This window comes from Maylandia zebra, linkage group LG20, assembly GCF_041146795.1.
Source record: "Maylandia zebra isolate NMK-2024a linkage group LG20, Mzebra_GT3a, whole genome shotgun sequence".
NCBI classification, from domain to species: domain Eukaryota; kingdom Metazoa; phylum Chordata; class Actinopteri; order Cichliformes; family Cichlidae; genus Maylandia; species Maylandia zebra.
Window position 1 is genome coordinate 28,364,949 of NC_135186.1, and position 13,551 is coordinate 28,378,499.

The 13,551-nt window shown below is 40.8% G+C and overlaps 1 protein-coding gene across 1 annotated transcript; it reads right to left on the reverse strand.

The window, feature by feature from the left end:
- Positions 1–766: 766 nt before the first annotated feature.
- nt5dc2 (5'-nucleotidase domain containing 2) lies at positions 767–10,275 on the reverse strand. The gene is made up of 14 exons (XM_004546343.4): positions 9,809–10,275; positions 7,711–7,895; positions 7,543–7,617; positions 7,384–7,439; positions 7,207–7,300; positions 4,554–4,682; positions 4,073–4,133; positions 3,877–3,979; positions 3,664–3,765; positions 3,462–3,543; positions 3,228–3,314; positions 2,164–2,304; positions 1,721–1,785; positions 767–1,371 (listed from the first exon to the last, which is right to left on the reverse strand). Exons 1-14 carry the CDS (start codon positions 10,182–10,184, stop codon positions 1,110–1,112), a joined length of 1,818 nt encoding a protein of 605 aa, XP_004546400.1. The 5' UTR covers positions 10,185–10,275; the 3' UTR covers positions 767–1,109.
- Positions 10,276–13,551: the final 3,276 nt, after the last annotated feature.

A 13,551-nucleotide genomic window follows, 5' to 3' on the forward strand; every position in this document is an offset into this window, starting at 1 on the left:
GTTCGACGCAGTTTAGGATTTCTTCTCTGACGTCTGACATCAAAAAGCCTTCCTCTGTCAGAGACCTGCCGCTCACTGGATATTTTCCTCTATCGTTCTCTGCAAACCCTGGACATGGTTGTGTGGGAAATTCCTAGTAACAGTTTCTAAAATAATCAAACTTTTCTTTTCTGGCACCAACAGTCACTTAAATCGTTTTTCTTCCTTCTTCTGATGCTTGGTTTGAACTTCAGCGAGTCATCTCTTTTTAATAGCTATGCATTATTATTACAATATACAAATTGCACAAAAAGTTCAAAATCAGTAGTTCATTTTCCATGTCTACCTATTAAAAAAAGTAAATTCATGCAGTTGCAATAGAGTGGAATTTATGCGAGCATGATACATCAAAGGCGCAATGATGAGCTTAATAGAGAAAGAACTGTTACTTTCATATAGAGCCAACCACCACCGGGCAACCCAACCTTAATAAAACAGTAAAGAGTGCTGAACCTGCATCGGACACAGCAGGAGCATTTGTTGGATTATAGGAAAGTATCTGACAAAGTGAATGCAACAAGGAGCTTTTAAGTCCACACATGGTAAATGTGCTGTCAAAAGTGTTTTGTATGACAAAAGAGTGAAGAACAAGTCACATGACAGAGTGCTTTGTGTAGAGATAAATACAGGAGTGCTTTGAACTTCTGATTTGCCCCTTTGTGTCCGAAACAAAGCTCGAAACCCACTGGTAGAGAATACAAAGAGCTTAATAAAATAACACCATCAATAAAACTTGTAGTTCTTTATTTGTTTAAATTGTGCGGCGTAGCATTGTATTGAAAGACTTCCACAGTTAGCTACAGGAAGAAACCACAGTGTCTGTTGATCTTTTAACGCAAGGTATTTAAATGCTCTCTGGACATGAGCTACATACACGGCACCCTCCAGGGGATTTACGGGGAAAGTGCTCACTATTTTGAACAAAAGAACTGTGCCCTTCGGAGTGAGCTGTGCAGCCTCTCCTTAGATTAAAAGGAAACCCTGCTAGGTAAGACATCCTCAGGCTATCAAGTGTTTGCCAGGCTTTAAAAAACATAAAATCTTATCAGTCACTTATGAGATTCTGGCTCTCATCGGATGTGAGACATCTCCTCTAGGAAAGGGGTTTTCATGCAGCCTGTGCACAGCTGGTCCATCCACAGAGGAGCTTCATGCTGCAGAGGGGTGCGGCGGGGGTAGAAAGTGTACGAGAGGTCATAATTCAAAAGACAGCTCAGTGACGTCATGTAGAGGTCTGAGAAGCGACACAGGCGTCTGGAGAAGTAGGTGGGGTTGTGACACGTTCTGAAGATGCTGCCAAACTGAGGGTTGAACAGGTTCTTCGTCATCACCCTAGCATGTAAAAAAAGTGTGATAAAAGTTATGACATTGTACATGTATGAATATGTCAAAGTTGTGAAATAACAAGAAGTGGTAGAAGCAAGGAGAAGTGAAAACTCCTCAAAAAAGTAACTCTAGCTCAAGCGCTGTCATATCAAATGTTATTATCATATCTGTTCACATTTAAGGTAGGTAGAACTAATATACTTGGATGCTTTAACTGAGATATATAGTACAGCAAAAACTGAAATTTTCCATTTGAGCCAGTGTTTGTACTGTGCAGACTTGTTAAACAACATCACTGGGAACACTGGGAGGTGCTTTTAAAGATTAAGACCGTGATTAAGATGATAAGACTCACCTGAGTTCCTCTCTTTCCTTCTGCCATTCCAGAAAAACTTGTTTAGACACGGGATCTCTGTGTGTCTAGGACATTAAAGAACAATATGAATAAATTTAGCTCTTCAAAAACATAAATATGGAGAAGAAACAATAAATTTTGTCCCCTAGATAAGTTGAGTCTGAGTTCAACAGTAGGGACAAACAACAACTAAAGTTCAAAAGTTGTCTTAACTGCAGTTTTTTTGTCTCGTTTAAGCTCATACAAAGAATCCAATAACACGTTAACAGGATTGTAAGCACGTGGACTCTCACGCTGGAATCTGAACAGTTTGGGTTTTTTTCTTTTAACATTGTGTTCTGTCAACATGTTATCATGTGTTATCATTTCAGGTATGTGAGTGTTTGCCATGCGTGAGTGCAAGCAGAATATAATGTCCCAACAGCTCAAGGATTAACTCTCACCTGCAGGCGCTCCATCAAGCCAGTTAAAGCCTGCATCCAGGTGAGGTTCATTCCATACCGGTCTGTGCTCACCACTTTGGTTTCCTGCTCCAGTTCAGGTACGATGGCTGCTGTGCGCCAGCCATGTCTCAACATGAGGTCCTGCAACAAAAGACAAAAGCGTATTGAGAAAATATGCAGCAATTTATTCTTTTTTTTTCTTCCCCTTAGAAAAACATTTGATATTTAGCGGGATGCTCAACAACTGTGAGCCAACACCAACATAATTAAAGGACTTTATAACTGAAACAACAACAGCGTTTTAAAGTGCCCTGAGCATGGCAGCGCCACCCACCCACTGGTAAAACCTGCTGTTTGTGAGAGGCTGCCTATCAAAAAGACAACTGGCCAAAAGAAAGAAGCTAAAATTGCTCATTTTAAATGGAAAAGGGAACAAGAGCCCCAGATATTATAAATATTATAAATAAGCATTGTTGTAAACTATGAACAGGCAGAATAAATGTGTGGAGCTGGAAATGAGCACAATAACTCTCTTTTAATCACTTTGACTGTCTTCTGTTTGGAAGATCCAACAAATGTTGCCATGTTTTACTCTCTTATTTATTAGATACATGATTACAGACATATTCGCTGTTAATATGTTTATACAGTGTGCCTTTACTTTGCACAGTAACACAAAACAGTCCTCAATTTCTGACGAAAAATTGTGGCGCTCATACTGCCATCTAGTGTTTCAGATTTTCACTGCACAGTCTGCTCTGACCCCACCCAAATGCTCTCAGGACTTTCAGAGTCGTGCAATACGTGGAGACAGATGGCATCTGGCACCGTGCGCATCTCTGCACATACTCTGTACTTGTGTATCTTTCAAATGATGTGAACCATCAAAGCTAAAAAAAAAAAAAAAAAAAAAAATCTCACTTTGCTAAATCGCACACCAAGGACGTCAAATGAAGCCACACAGGAAAATTCCTGCTGATCCCTATACCACAAAAGGTTAGTCACCATGCAGAACACTGACTCGGCAATTCATCATGATGAGATCACCGTGCTCGGATACTCACAGCCAAGTCGCTATAAAGATGATCTCCAAAGTACAGAACTTTTGATCCTCGCCACCCTGTCAGTCTGAGGAAGTCAAATAGGTTTCCCTGAAACAATAAAATCAACCACATACACTCATTAGACACTCAGAACACAACAAGTAAAAACATGCAGACTTTTCAATGTGTAAAAACCACAGCAGTTAAATAAATCAAATGCCACAAAGGCCAATGAACATTTTTTTCATTACAGACCTGTTTGTAAATCTGTCCTTTGTCCAAACTCTTGATTTTTTCCCACCGAAGGTCACCGTTACCATCCAAGCGCCTGAAAGGTCTGTAAGAGCAACAGTTTTGGAGATTGTTAAACAGGAGCACTGAAATGACTGCGCCTCATCTCATGAGAAGGATGCCGGCGCACATTCGCCACACTGAAAGACTACAAGGAGTTACTCACTTGATACAGTCGGTGAAGAAGTGAGGTTTGTCTGCCTGCACGATGACCACATCAAAAAAGTCTCTCCAGTTTTTCCCCACCATGTGCGTCATTCCTCTATCGCTGCACACAGACAAGAAGCATAAATGTAACAGAGCTCCGAGGTGTTTATCTTTGCATTAGGACAGAGTGCACTACTGCAGACGTGGACTCCATCAAGTCGCTCACACTTACACAAAGCTGAAGGGACTGTTGGTTATGAGGAAAAGTTTCTTTCCGTTGCTGGCCAATCGATGCAAAACAGCATCCGTCTCGTCCCCTCTGAGAATGAATTTATCTGTAAAGCGAAGAAAAACAAAAATTAATTGAACTGCTGGTGTTTTTGTAGCAGGGCGCAGACAAAACCGAAAGACGTGAAAGGAAGTCTTACCGAGATCTTCCATAATCCATTTGTACATGTATCCTTTGAGGTGAACCATGCCGACTGCTTCCTGTGGATTAAACGCCAATGAATGTTTTTCACAATATGTTCAGAACATTTCTTTGATCCCTACTATGAGATAAGTTTGAATTACAGTCACTTGGGAAGAAAGACCCCAATTATTTGGAAATGATTAATGACTTGTCAGTTTGCTTATTTTCAGAGGAGAAATTATGATGAAGTAGTGGGCGTGCTGTATAATTGAAAACCTTCCACCCCAGAACCAAGAGGAAAAGCTGTTATTGTTCTTCGCTCTACCAGAGAGAGTCCATTGCAAACGTTTCCGGAGCTCAGCAAATTCCTGAGCGTGCAGCCGATGAAGCACGCAACACAGATATAGTCAAAAATCCAATCTCCCTATGCTCCCTTGGTATGAGCTACAGAGTGAGGCCAGACTTTGAAACGGACATTAAAACATATCATAACTCACAGAGACGTCTTTGAAGAGGTGAACGGGATCATACTCGATGTCGTTTGTGATGAAGAAGTCATTTGCTACAGCCAAGAGAGTCATCTCAGGAATGGAGAAGATATCCATGAACTGCTTCACCTTTGGTCCCTGTGGGGGGGAAAAAAAAAAAAAATGCAAGTTAATGTTTGATTCTCACAAGATGACATTTTAACTTTATTTTGTTTAAAACAAAGCTAACAAACATTTCATGTGCCTTTTACTGTGTTTTGAACAACTTAAAAACTAAATCAAGAGCAGTTTTCAATACGAGCACTACCCAATGATGCTAAATTTATCGTCCTGTGTTTGTGTCCATTTGCGCAAGAGTTTGGCAATGCAACAGAGTCACACAGCCAGCAGCAAGAAGCCCACCAGCAATGACAATGCAGAGAGAATACTGATTGTTGAGAGGCTGGCTTACACAGGAAAGGGAAGAACAGCAGAGTCTCTCAAAAAGAGGAAGACACACACACAAAAAAAAAGTATGCATAAGAAGAACACAATGTCTGTACAGGACAATTTGCACTGTTTAATGCTCTGTTTCACTTCATTGCAGAGTTCTTCCTCATTATGACATCTGTCCTAAGCTATTGTACGATTAACATAACAAATGAGTACAGCCCATGTTACTGGTTGTCCCACATTTTTGACACTGTCCCTAAGCGACAAACATCTACTCATTTCAGTCAATCTATAAATCTCATAAACGCACATTTCATTCACAGGAGAACGCAGAAAACATAGCCAAAAATTGCCATTAAAAGAAAGCAAAAGATTTAGTTCATTTTGAATTTGATGACACCAAACGTCTCAAAAATGTCAAGAGAGGGCTGTGTTTACTTCTGCGTAACATCTGGGAACTGACAAGACCAGTTGCTGGATTTTTGCTGTTTCATTCTTGTCTGATATAGATATAAATATAAATATCTGATATAAAGTCCTGGGTCTGTGGTGTTTTATTTTTCTTATGATGGTAAGTCAAATGTTTTCAGATGGTAAAAAGTCTGGACTGCAGGTAGGCCAGTTCAGCTCCCAGAGTCTTCTACTACAAAGCCATGCTGGTAAATTGATGCAGTATACATCTTGCTGAATAATGCAAGAATTCAAAATTTTGATTCATCTGACCCCAGAACAGTTTGGCCCGGAAAGGACAGCAATGATTCTGGATCATGTTCACATATGGCTTATTTTCTTTGCATGACAAAGCTTTAACCTGCATTTGTGGATGGTACAGTGAACTTTGTTAACCGACAATGATTTCTGGAAGTGTTCACGAGTCCATGCACTGATTTCCAATTATAGAATCATGCCTGTTTTTAATGCAGTGCCGCCTGAGGCTGAACATCATGGGCATCCAATATTGATTTTTAGCCTCGTCCCTCATGCACAAAGACGTATCCATATTCTTTGAATCTTTGGTTGTCATGCACTGTAGATGAAATTGTTACCGACCTGTTGAAAGTTAACCTAATTAACTGCAAAACACTCCTCTAGCTGTTCCTCCTCTAGTTTTTCAGCTTTTTGAGATGTGGTGCTGCTATTAAATTCAAAAGGAGACAATTTTTATTTCTTAAAATGGTACATTTTATCAGTTTAAACACTGGATATCATTCTATATTGAAACAAATATGGGTTTAAAAGTCCTGTGTAGGACCAACTAACTTAGTAACAAGCTGGTACCTTAAGAGAGTCCAGCTGCACCAAATGAGATTAGAGACCTACTTTGGACAGGATTGTTACAGATGGAAAGAGGCACCGTTCCTGCTGCAGGAGACCACTTAAAAGGTTCAATCGGGCGAAAATGATTCGAGTCTGATTCAAAACATTCAGAGCCCAAATTGCTCCTAATGGGCAAACATGTCAGTTTAAAGCTTGGTGACTCCCAGACCCAGCAGAGCTTTCTAATTTCCCTGCCTTAACGAGTACAGAACTAAAAAACAAAAACAAAGTGCAGACACAGAGTTCTCATAATCAGCTCTTTTGGGACTGGAACATTGCCTTCCAACCGATTCATGACAACAAAGGAAGAAATGAGATTACAAAATTCACCATTTGGTTCTTATGTAATGCTAAAGCCGTACAAAACCCCAACATTTGGTAAATCTGTGTACAGCAACAGATTAAATCCCAAATTCCTTGTTTGAGGAGGTCCAAATAAAACTGTAATATTTTGCTGATCCGGCAGTACTTAGGCTTTCACGTCTGTGCCAAAACAAACCCATGTTCCACAGAGAGTAAATGTACAAAAACAAATCTGGAGGCAAAGTGCAAGAACTGTGGTAAATGTAAAACAGTTCTCCACTAAACTCTGATTTAAAGTTATTGGACTACTGAACTAATGTGATTAATAGGGAGTGTCTAGTTGGAGTGTTTTAACTTTAAAATCAATATATCTTCCTTAATCTCCTGAAACCCAAGCTGTTGTTTTGAGTGCTTTTTAAATTCTCCTAGCTATTTCGGATTAGTTTGACATGATAAGGATCAAAAATAAGCATCAACTTTGAACAGAAAGTCACCAAAAAAAAAAAAAAAAACCAAACATGTCCTGATTTGGCTTCATTTTACATTTTTTTAGGTTTCTTCTGCAAATTAAAATTAAAAAAAAAAAAAAAGAAGAAGAAGAAATTTTTACCTTTCCATAGAAGCCACTGTCCTGCTGCAGGGGGACATGATAGGTCCCACCAAAGAGCTGAAGGACCTCCTCATCTGGCACTGGGCTCAGACCCCTGGGAACATCAAACACAAATGAATGTACTGGGGTCTAATAACACTATCCCGCAATTCACTTAAACCATCTTTCATTTCTTACCGGTACACTGTCCCCGGCTCAATGTAATGGAAGGCGTCTATCTTCATTAAAAGACCCTACAGAGGAGCAAAAATAACTGAGTTTTACTTCATGAGCTGCACAGAGAAAATGCACATTTGTGCTCCTGCAATGGTTAAAGTGTAGTTTAAAAGATTTTACCTTCTGGATGTCATAGTGAAGGCCCCGAACAGCAAAGTTAGAAAGGTAGTCGTACTTGCGAATGCCCTCGGGGTACTGTCAAACAGGACAACCAGCAGGTTAAATAAGCCTGTGTTTAAAAATCAGTTTCAAAGCAAACACGTTTGACACAACTGATGCAAAGCACACCTTGAAGTGTTCAATTAGGAATTCTCTGGCTTTGTTGTAGATCATTGCGTTGAGCGCATTGGAATACTGCGCCAGAGTGTAGTCATAATCGAAGCCATAGATGTCCACTTCAGCCAAGTCGACCTCGTTGTTCGCGTAAATGGTGGAGGAGTTGAGGAGGTTGCACGCACCCGGCGGGATCAGGTCTGGTGCAGGAAAGACAAACGGGGAAAGACTCATTTAAATTTGAGAATCACAGATCAAATTAACCAAACAACAATGAATAAGCAAGATTTAAGAGCGCGATATGACGGCTCATTACAGCTGACTCATGTTTTAATTTAAAGGGAATGTGTAAACGACCCTTTCTGTAATGAAACTTGATGATTGTGCGCTTCTGCAGAGGAGAAAGAAGTAACTGCTGTTTTCGGTCCAGTTTAGCTGGCAAGCTCACGAGGTTGTGCAACGTGCATTTCTAAGACTAGCCCTTTACTTGACTGAGCTCAGGCCGTCCCAAAAGCACATTTTGTACAATTATACCTTCTGCCAACTTAACCTGGAAAACATAACGGGCAGCACAGCATTCACTGCGCCTTTGAAAATATTCCCATATTATCTGCACACTATCTCGAGTACGGTCACACAGCTAACACATGCGCACAGATTAAACACACAGTTTACATTTTGTTGCAGAGACGGACTCCAGCGCTGGCTGCAGCAGGAGCACAGGACTGAGTCACACATGACCTAAAAGTGGGGCATGGCCCCTCTGTAGTGACAGAGTTCAATGAGGGCTGCTGCTGGGAGCAGACAAAATACCTTTCTTTCTATGCCGAGTCACATTTCAAAAGACTGCATCTGACAAATTGCATTTCCAATTGAGAATGCGTGACCAGCTTTAATTAAAACCCACCATGTGGAGAACAAAAAATGTGGTTTAAACAGAGTATGTTAGAAAAAACTTATATATACACACACATGTATATAAAAAGGCTCCTGGTCTTAAACACTTTTGAGTGTTTTCATTTTACACTACTTCATGTTTCTACTCCAGAACACTTCAGAGGGAGATGCTGTGTTTTGTTATTACACTACAATTATTTGGCAGCTATACTTACTTTGTAAATCAAGATAACATTTGCAGTTAAATCGTGACGCATATTTATAGAATAAACACTCGAGAAATATAGAAAAGTACTTTAAATAAACCAAACTGTGCCCACACGCAGCATTACATTGCTGTTTACATCGCTATAACAAGGCTGCATAAGAGTTCCTTTACTTTTAATACTTTATTTTGCTCATGTACTCTCCCTTCAAATGCACAGCTTCCAGGTTTGCTGCAGACTGACAGTTATTCTGATTATTATTATTATGTTCTGCACATGCAAAGCAGGGCTGGCCCACGTGAACTAAATAAACAAAAACCAAAAAGCAATAATATGGAGCTAACGTGCATGTCAGTGCATTTGATAACATCACAACAACTTGTACCGACCCTAAATCCCCAAGTTCGTTTTCTCTGTTTCTTTCTTTTTTTTCCATAAAGTATTTTTCCATGCCTCATTTGCAGGGACCTGTTTAAACGCCCACTTGTGCCTCCTGCATGCCAAAACCGCTAATATAAATAGGACATAGATCATTTACAGAATGCATCCGATGACATACAATCAAGCTAAGAATTGTGGTTAACCGGCCCTAACCCTAAATAATGGTGAGTGCACATTTGGCTGGATAGCGGGATGCTTAGCGCAAACACATGTTTCAGAAGGACACACAAACGCACAGTGTACGTGCAGCGTTCACCAACAGCCGCTTGAGTTGTTTTCAAGAACAAATCTTGCCAAACAGAGGAACTGACGCGTGAGCACAAATGCATCTTAAACAGGTTGCTGTGCAAAACTTTCTCCTGCATGCGTGTTACACATGGCATTAATGTGCCATCTGTGGCTAAATTGGAAAGAGGATGAACGAAATCCCTAAAAGAACAAAATGTCTTCGGCGTCAACAGAGAACCATAGCGGCTGCCACGGTGACGTGCGGGATAACCGCGATATGGGGGGCCCAAGTTAGGACAAATAAAAGGAGGGGTGGTGGGCTGGGGGGGCCCTCTGCTTACCGTGAACCAGCCGTTTCATGTCATTGTAGCGAGTCCACAGGTACGAGATCTGATCCATTGGAGCTGCGGTGGACGTGAAAGAGCGTCTCCTCACACCACAGACACCAGGAGCACCCAGCGGCTCCTTGGCTCGCTTCTTGTCCCCAGCCGTGCATCTGTGAAGTGGATCGCTGGGTGACGGAGCGTTGCCAGTTGGTCTGTCCGAATCTGAGCCGCAACTTTCCTCTTTTGTCCCGTCGCGGCCCTGCTTTTTTCCTCCAGAGATCCTGCATGTGGTACAAAGTCTGTTCACTCTGGGGGATCTGGCCAGAGGAGGGGTCTTGTTTGCTCTTGCCCATAATGTACGTGTTAATGTGCCCACTGTTTTAAAAGACATTTTTACGACGCGTTATAATTACCATTCCTAAAAACCTCTGCCAGCTTGCCACTGGAAGCTGAAGCTAGCAAACAGATAAACATATACCCTCGTTTTCACTGTGGCCACGCCCCGGGGCGAGAGGCCCTCCATTTAAAGGGGAGGTACTCCGATTCCTGCAGCCAATCAGAAGCGCGGAACTCTCTGTATCTGTGATCAAATTCACATGAGAAAACATGTCGTCAGCGTGACTTATGTGTGTTTTCTTTAAGTTGCAGTCACATCTTGTTCTTTCGTTTGTGCTTTGCATATATGAGGTAAATGGGTGTTCTGCCACATCCGCCCTGAGAGCTAGGTATTGTTTTTGGACAGTGTGCATTTTAAACTAAACGAGGTTTTGTTGTCTTGGCGGAAATTTTTACAAAAAAACAACTAAGTAAAAACCCTGCAGGACAACGTTTTTCCGCACAAGCGTGCAGCTCTATGAGTATTTGGTGTATTTTAGTTTCGTGGTGTGCGGGGATATGCGTCAATTGCATGTGCAAATGCCTCATTTATGCTCTTCGAGGGAAGAAAATGTGAAAAACTTTAGTAAAACAAACACAAAAAAATTGCAATACATAGTATTGGATAAATGCGGCATTTATATGTTTTCTTGAAGTTTCCCCCGGACAGTCAACTGCAAAAACAAAATGCATATTTGATTTTTAAAATGCAAACTTTCTCTTCAAAACCAGAGCATTATAACTAATTTTTTCCAAAGTCTTACATTTTAAAGAAACTTGCAACTGAAGCAATAGGATAAACATGGATACGTGTGAATATTTCCTTCTGTTCTGTTCTAGAGTTCACAGAGACTTTTAGTGGAGCACAAAAAAGGAAGAAAAAAAAGAGGGGGAGGCCCCTCTTGTGCTTGGACTATGATGAGTCACTCTTGGACAAGTATACAGAGGCCTGCTGTAGCTTCTGTAAAGAGTGCTGTAGACCAAAAGGCACAAACGTGAGTTAAACAGTGATGCAGAGCTGATGCAGATGGTTCAGAGCTAAGCCGGAAAAGAAAAAAGAAAAAAGGTTGGTGAGGAGCCTTAAGGAAAATTACAGGTTTAGCGAGATAGCGAGAGAGGTTTAGTGAATGTAGATGACAGCTTCTGTCATCAACTTCAAACATAAAGACCTCAAGTACACTGACAACTTGCCAAATGACCTTAATGTGTTCTGTTATTAGTTTGAAAAACCAAAAAGGCAGTCTTGGCACCACCCTCTGTGACACCCACCATTCTCTCAAGCTCGGCTGCCGTTAATCTGCGCAACTCAGAGGCCCTTCCTCCCCTATCACAATAAAGACTTTCTTCATTCTTATGAGTGACAAGAGCCAGTTCAAAAGGTTAGAACCCCTGTAAATACCATAAAGAGACAAGCAGTCTCTGCCTCCAGCTTATGTTGACCTGAACACTACGGTGTAGAGTCATGTGCAATACCTCACCAGCGCAAGGCCTCTACTATCAACCCCAATCCCCAAAAAACAAAGATCACAAGACTACACCCTGACATCTGGATCAGGGTGTAACTGGAGACCTGCATATCCTTGGCTGTGTTGAGAAGGTGATAGGCTGCAATCTGCCACCGCTGCTTGACCTGTGAGCGCCCAGGACCCCGAGGCAAACAGGAAGGATTGCTGTTTTCCACTCCCACCTTAACATACACTTTCTAAAGACTTCTGCATTCCATCCAGATAAAAACGGCACACTGTTCACACATAAGCTGATTTACTGTGCTCATTACTTTTTACTTTAATGCAAAATGGTAACTGAACACCACAAAAACCAGAACGCAACCCAAAAAACAGTTCATGTGTAGTTTAAAGACACTGTTGTTCCAAAACCAGAGGAATTTCAAAAAAGGGCCACAAAAATGAAGAGAAGCAAAAGCCATTTTGACAACAAGAGAAATCTTGGGAAGCACTTGGATTAAGCAAGTGCAGAAAGTGACAGGATTAAATTTGCGTTCTCTCATTCCTCTATTACATAACCTCTGTGTGTGAGCTTAAGTACTGACATCCTGGACCCTGTTTATCATTTAATCTCTATATTTATTTGTCTTATTTCTCTCTCAGAACACATGCGCTGCCTGCTTTCCTGTATAGATTTTCTATATAAACAGCCTCTTTATTTGTCCTAACTTCTCACACAGAGTTCTGGAAACTTGTTCTGTGGGTGGGCCTTGAATACACACTCCAGCTGAAAATACTGGAAAGTCTGCTGCCAAATATGCATCTCCATCCTTGAGGAAATCATCTGTAAGAGATTAGGAAACTTAATTGTCTGTTGTTTCTAATTAGTTCTGATGAGTTCTAGATTTAAATCTGACTTACGTAACTACAGGACTACAGGTTATTCGAGTCCAAGATACATATAGTTAACTAAAACTAACTTGAGGAGAAGAAACAACATTGTATACTTACAAAACTAATCAAAATATAATGGAAGCATAAATGGAAAATGTGTTTAGGTTTTGTCTTTTTCAGTTTGGTCAAATTTGTCAATATGACAAATATATTTGTGCTGTAATTTCTCTTCAGAACCTCTTAAATCTTACCCTATATATTATGATCCCCCCCCCACACTTACTTATCTACTTTACAGTCTAAGGGGCGCTGGAGCCTATCGTAGATCTCACAGGGTGAGAGGAAGGGTAGGCACAGAGTGAACAAATCACCAGTCTGTCGCAGGGCTAACACAGAAAGGCAATCATTTACACCTACTGAAGAATCACCAATTAATCTAACATGCATGTCCTCATGTCTGTGGAGAAATCCTGAGTACCTGAAGGGATGGGCTCTCTCCAGGTGCAGGTACACGGAGAACACGCAAACTCCACACATGAAGGTACCTCATATATGCAAAGCTTGCCGATGGATTGAAACTCACGGCTTTCTCTCTGTGAGGAAACCGTGCAAACCACTAGATAATCAAACCTATAGAAAAATAGCTACAATAGCTGTGGGTGAGATATATTAAGTTAAATGTGTACATTTTAATTCTTTGCTTTAGTTTTAATATAATTTATGTACTATTGTGTTTTTTAATTGCTCTTTTCTTGAAGATGGCTTTCACTCTAATATCTTGCTATTTTTATTAGTTTGTGTTTTCATGAAGTTGGTGTGTTTGTACTGTGGAGTTTCTGAACAAGCTGCAGAAAAAATCTGCACAAAAGAATCATGTCCAGACCAATCCCACCACCCCCTCCTTTCTAGTCAAACTAGCCAGAAGAGCTTTGTGACTCTATGACCAAACTTTATTGCGCAGCATGCTGCATTATTCAGCTGTCTAGGCTTAGATTTTCAAATGAGAACTTACTGGGAATACCACCTACAAAACCACAAAAATTA

What these genes read in the sequence shown, in the direction of transcription:
- nt5dc2 (XM_004546343.4), bottom strand. Translation starts at nt 10,184, where the DNA reads ATGTCTTTTAAAACAGTGGGCACATTAACACGTACATTATGGGCAAGA. An exon ending in ATCTTTATAGCGACTTGGCT is followed by an intron (nt 2,305 to 3,227) that starts GTGAGTATCCGA and finishes CTTTTGTTGCAG; the next exon opens with GACCTCATGTTGAGACATGG. An exon ending in GCTTGATGGAGCGCCTGCAG is followed by an intron (nt 1,786 to 2,163) that starts GTGAGAGTTAAT and finishes TTAATGTCCTAG; the next exon opens with ACACACAGAGATCCCGTGTC.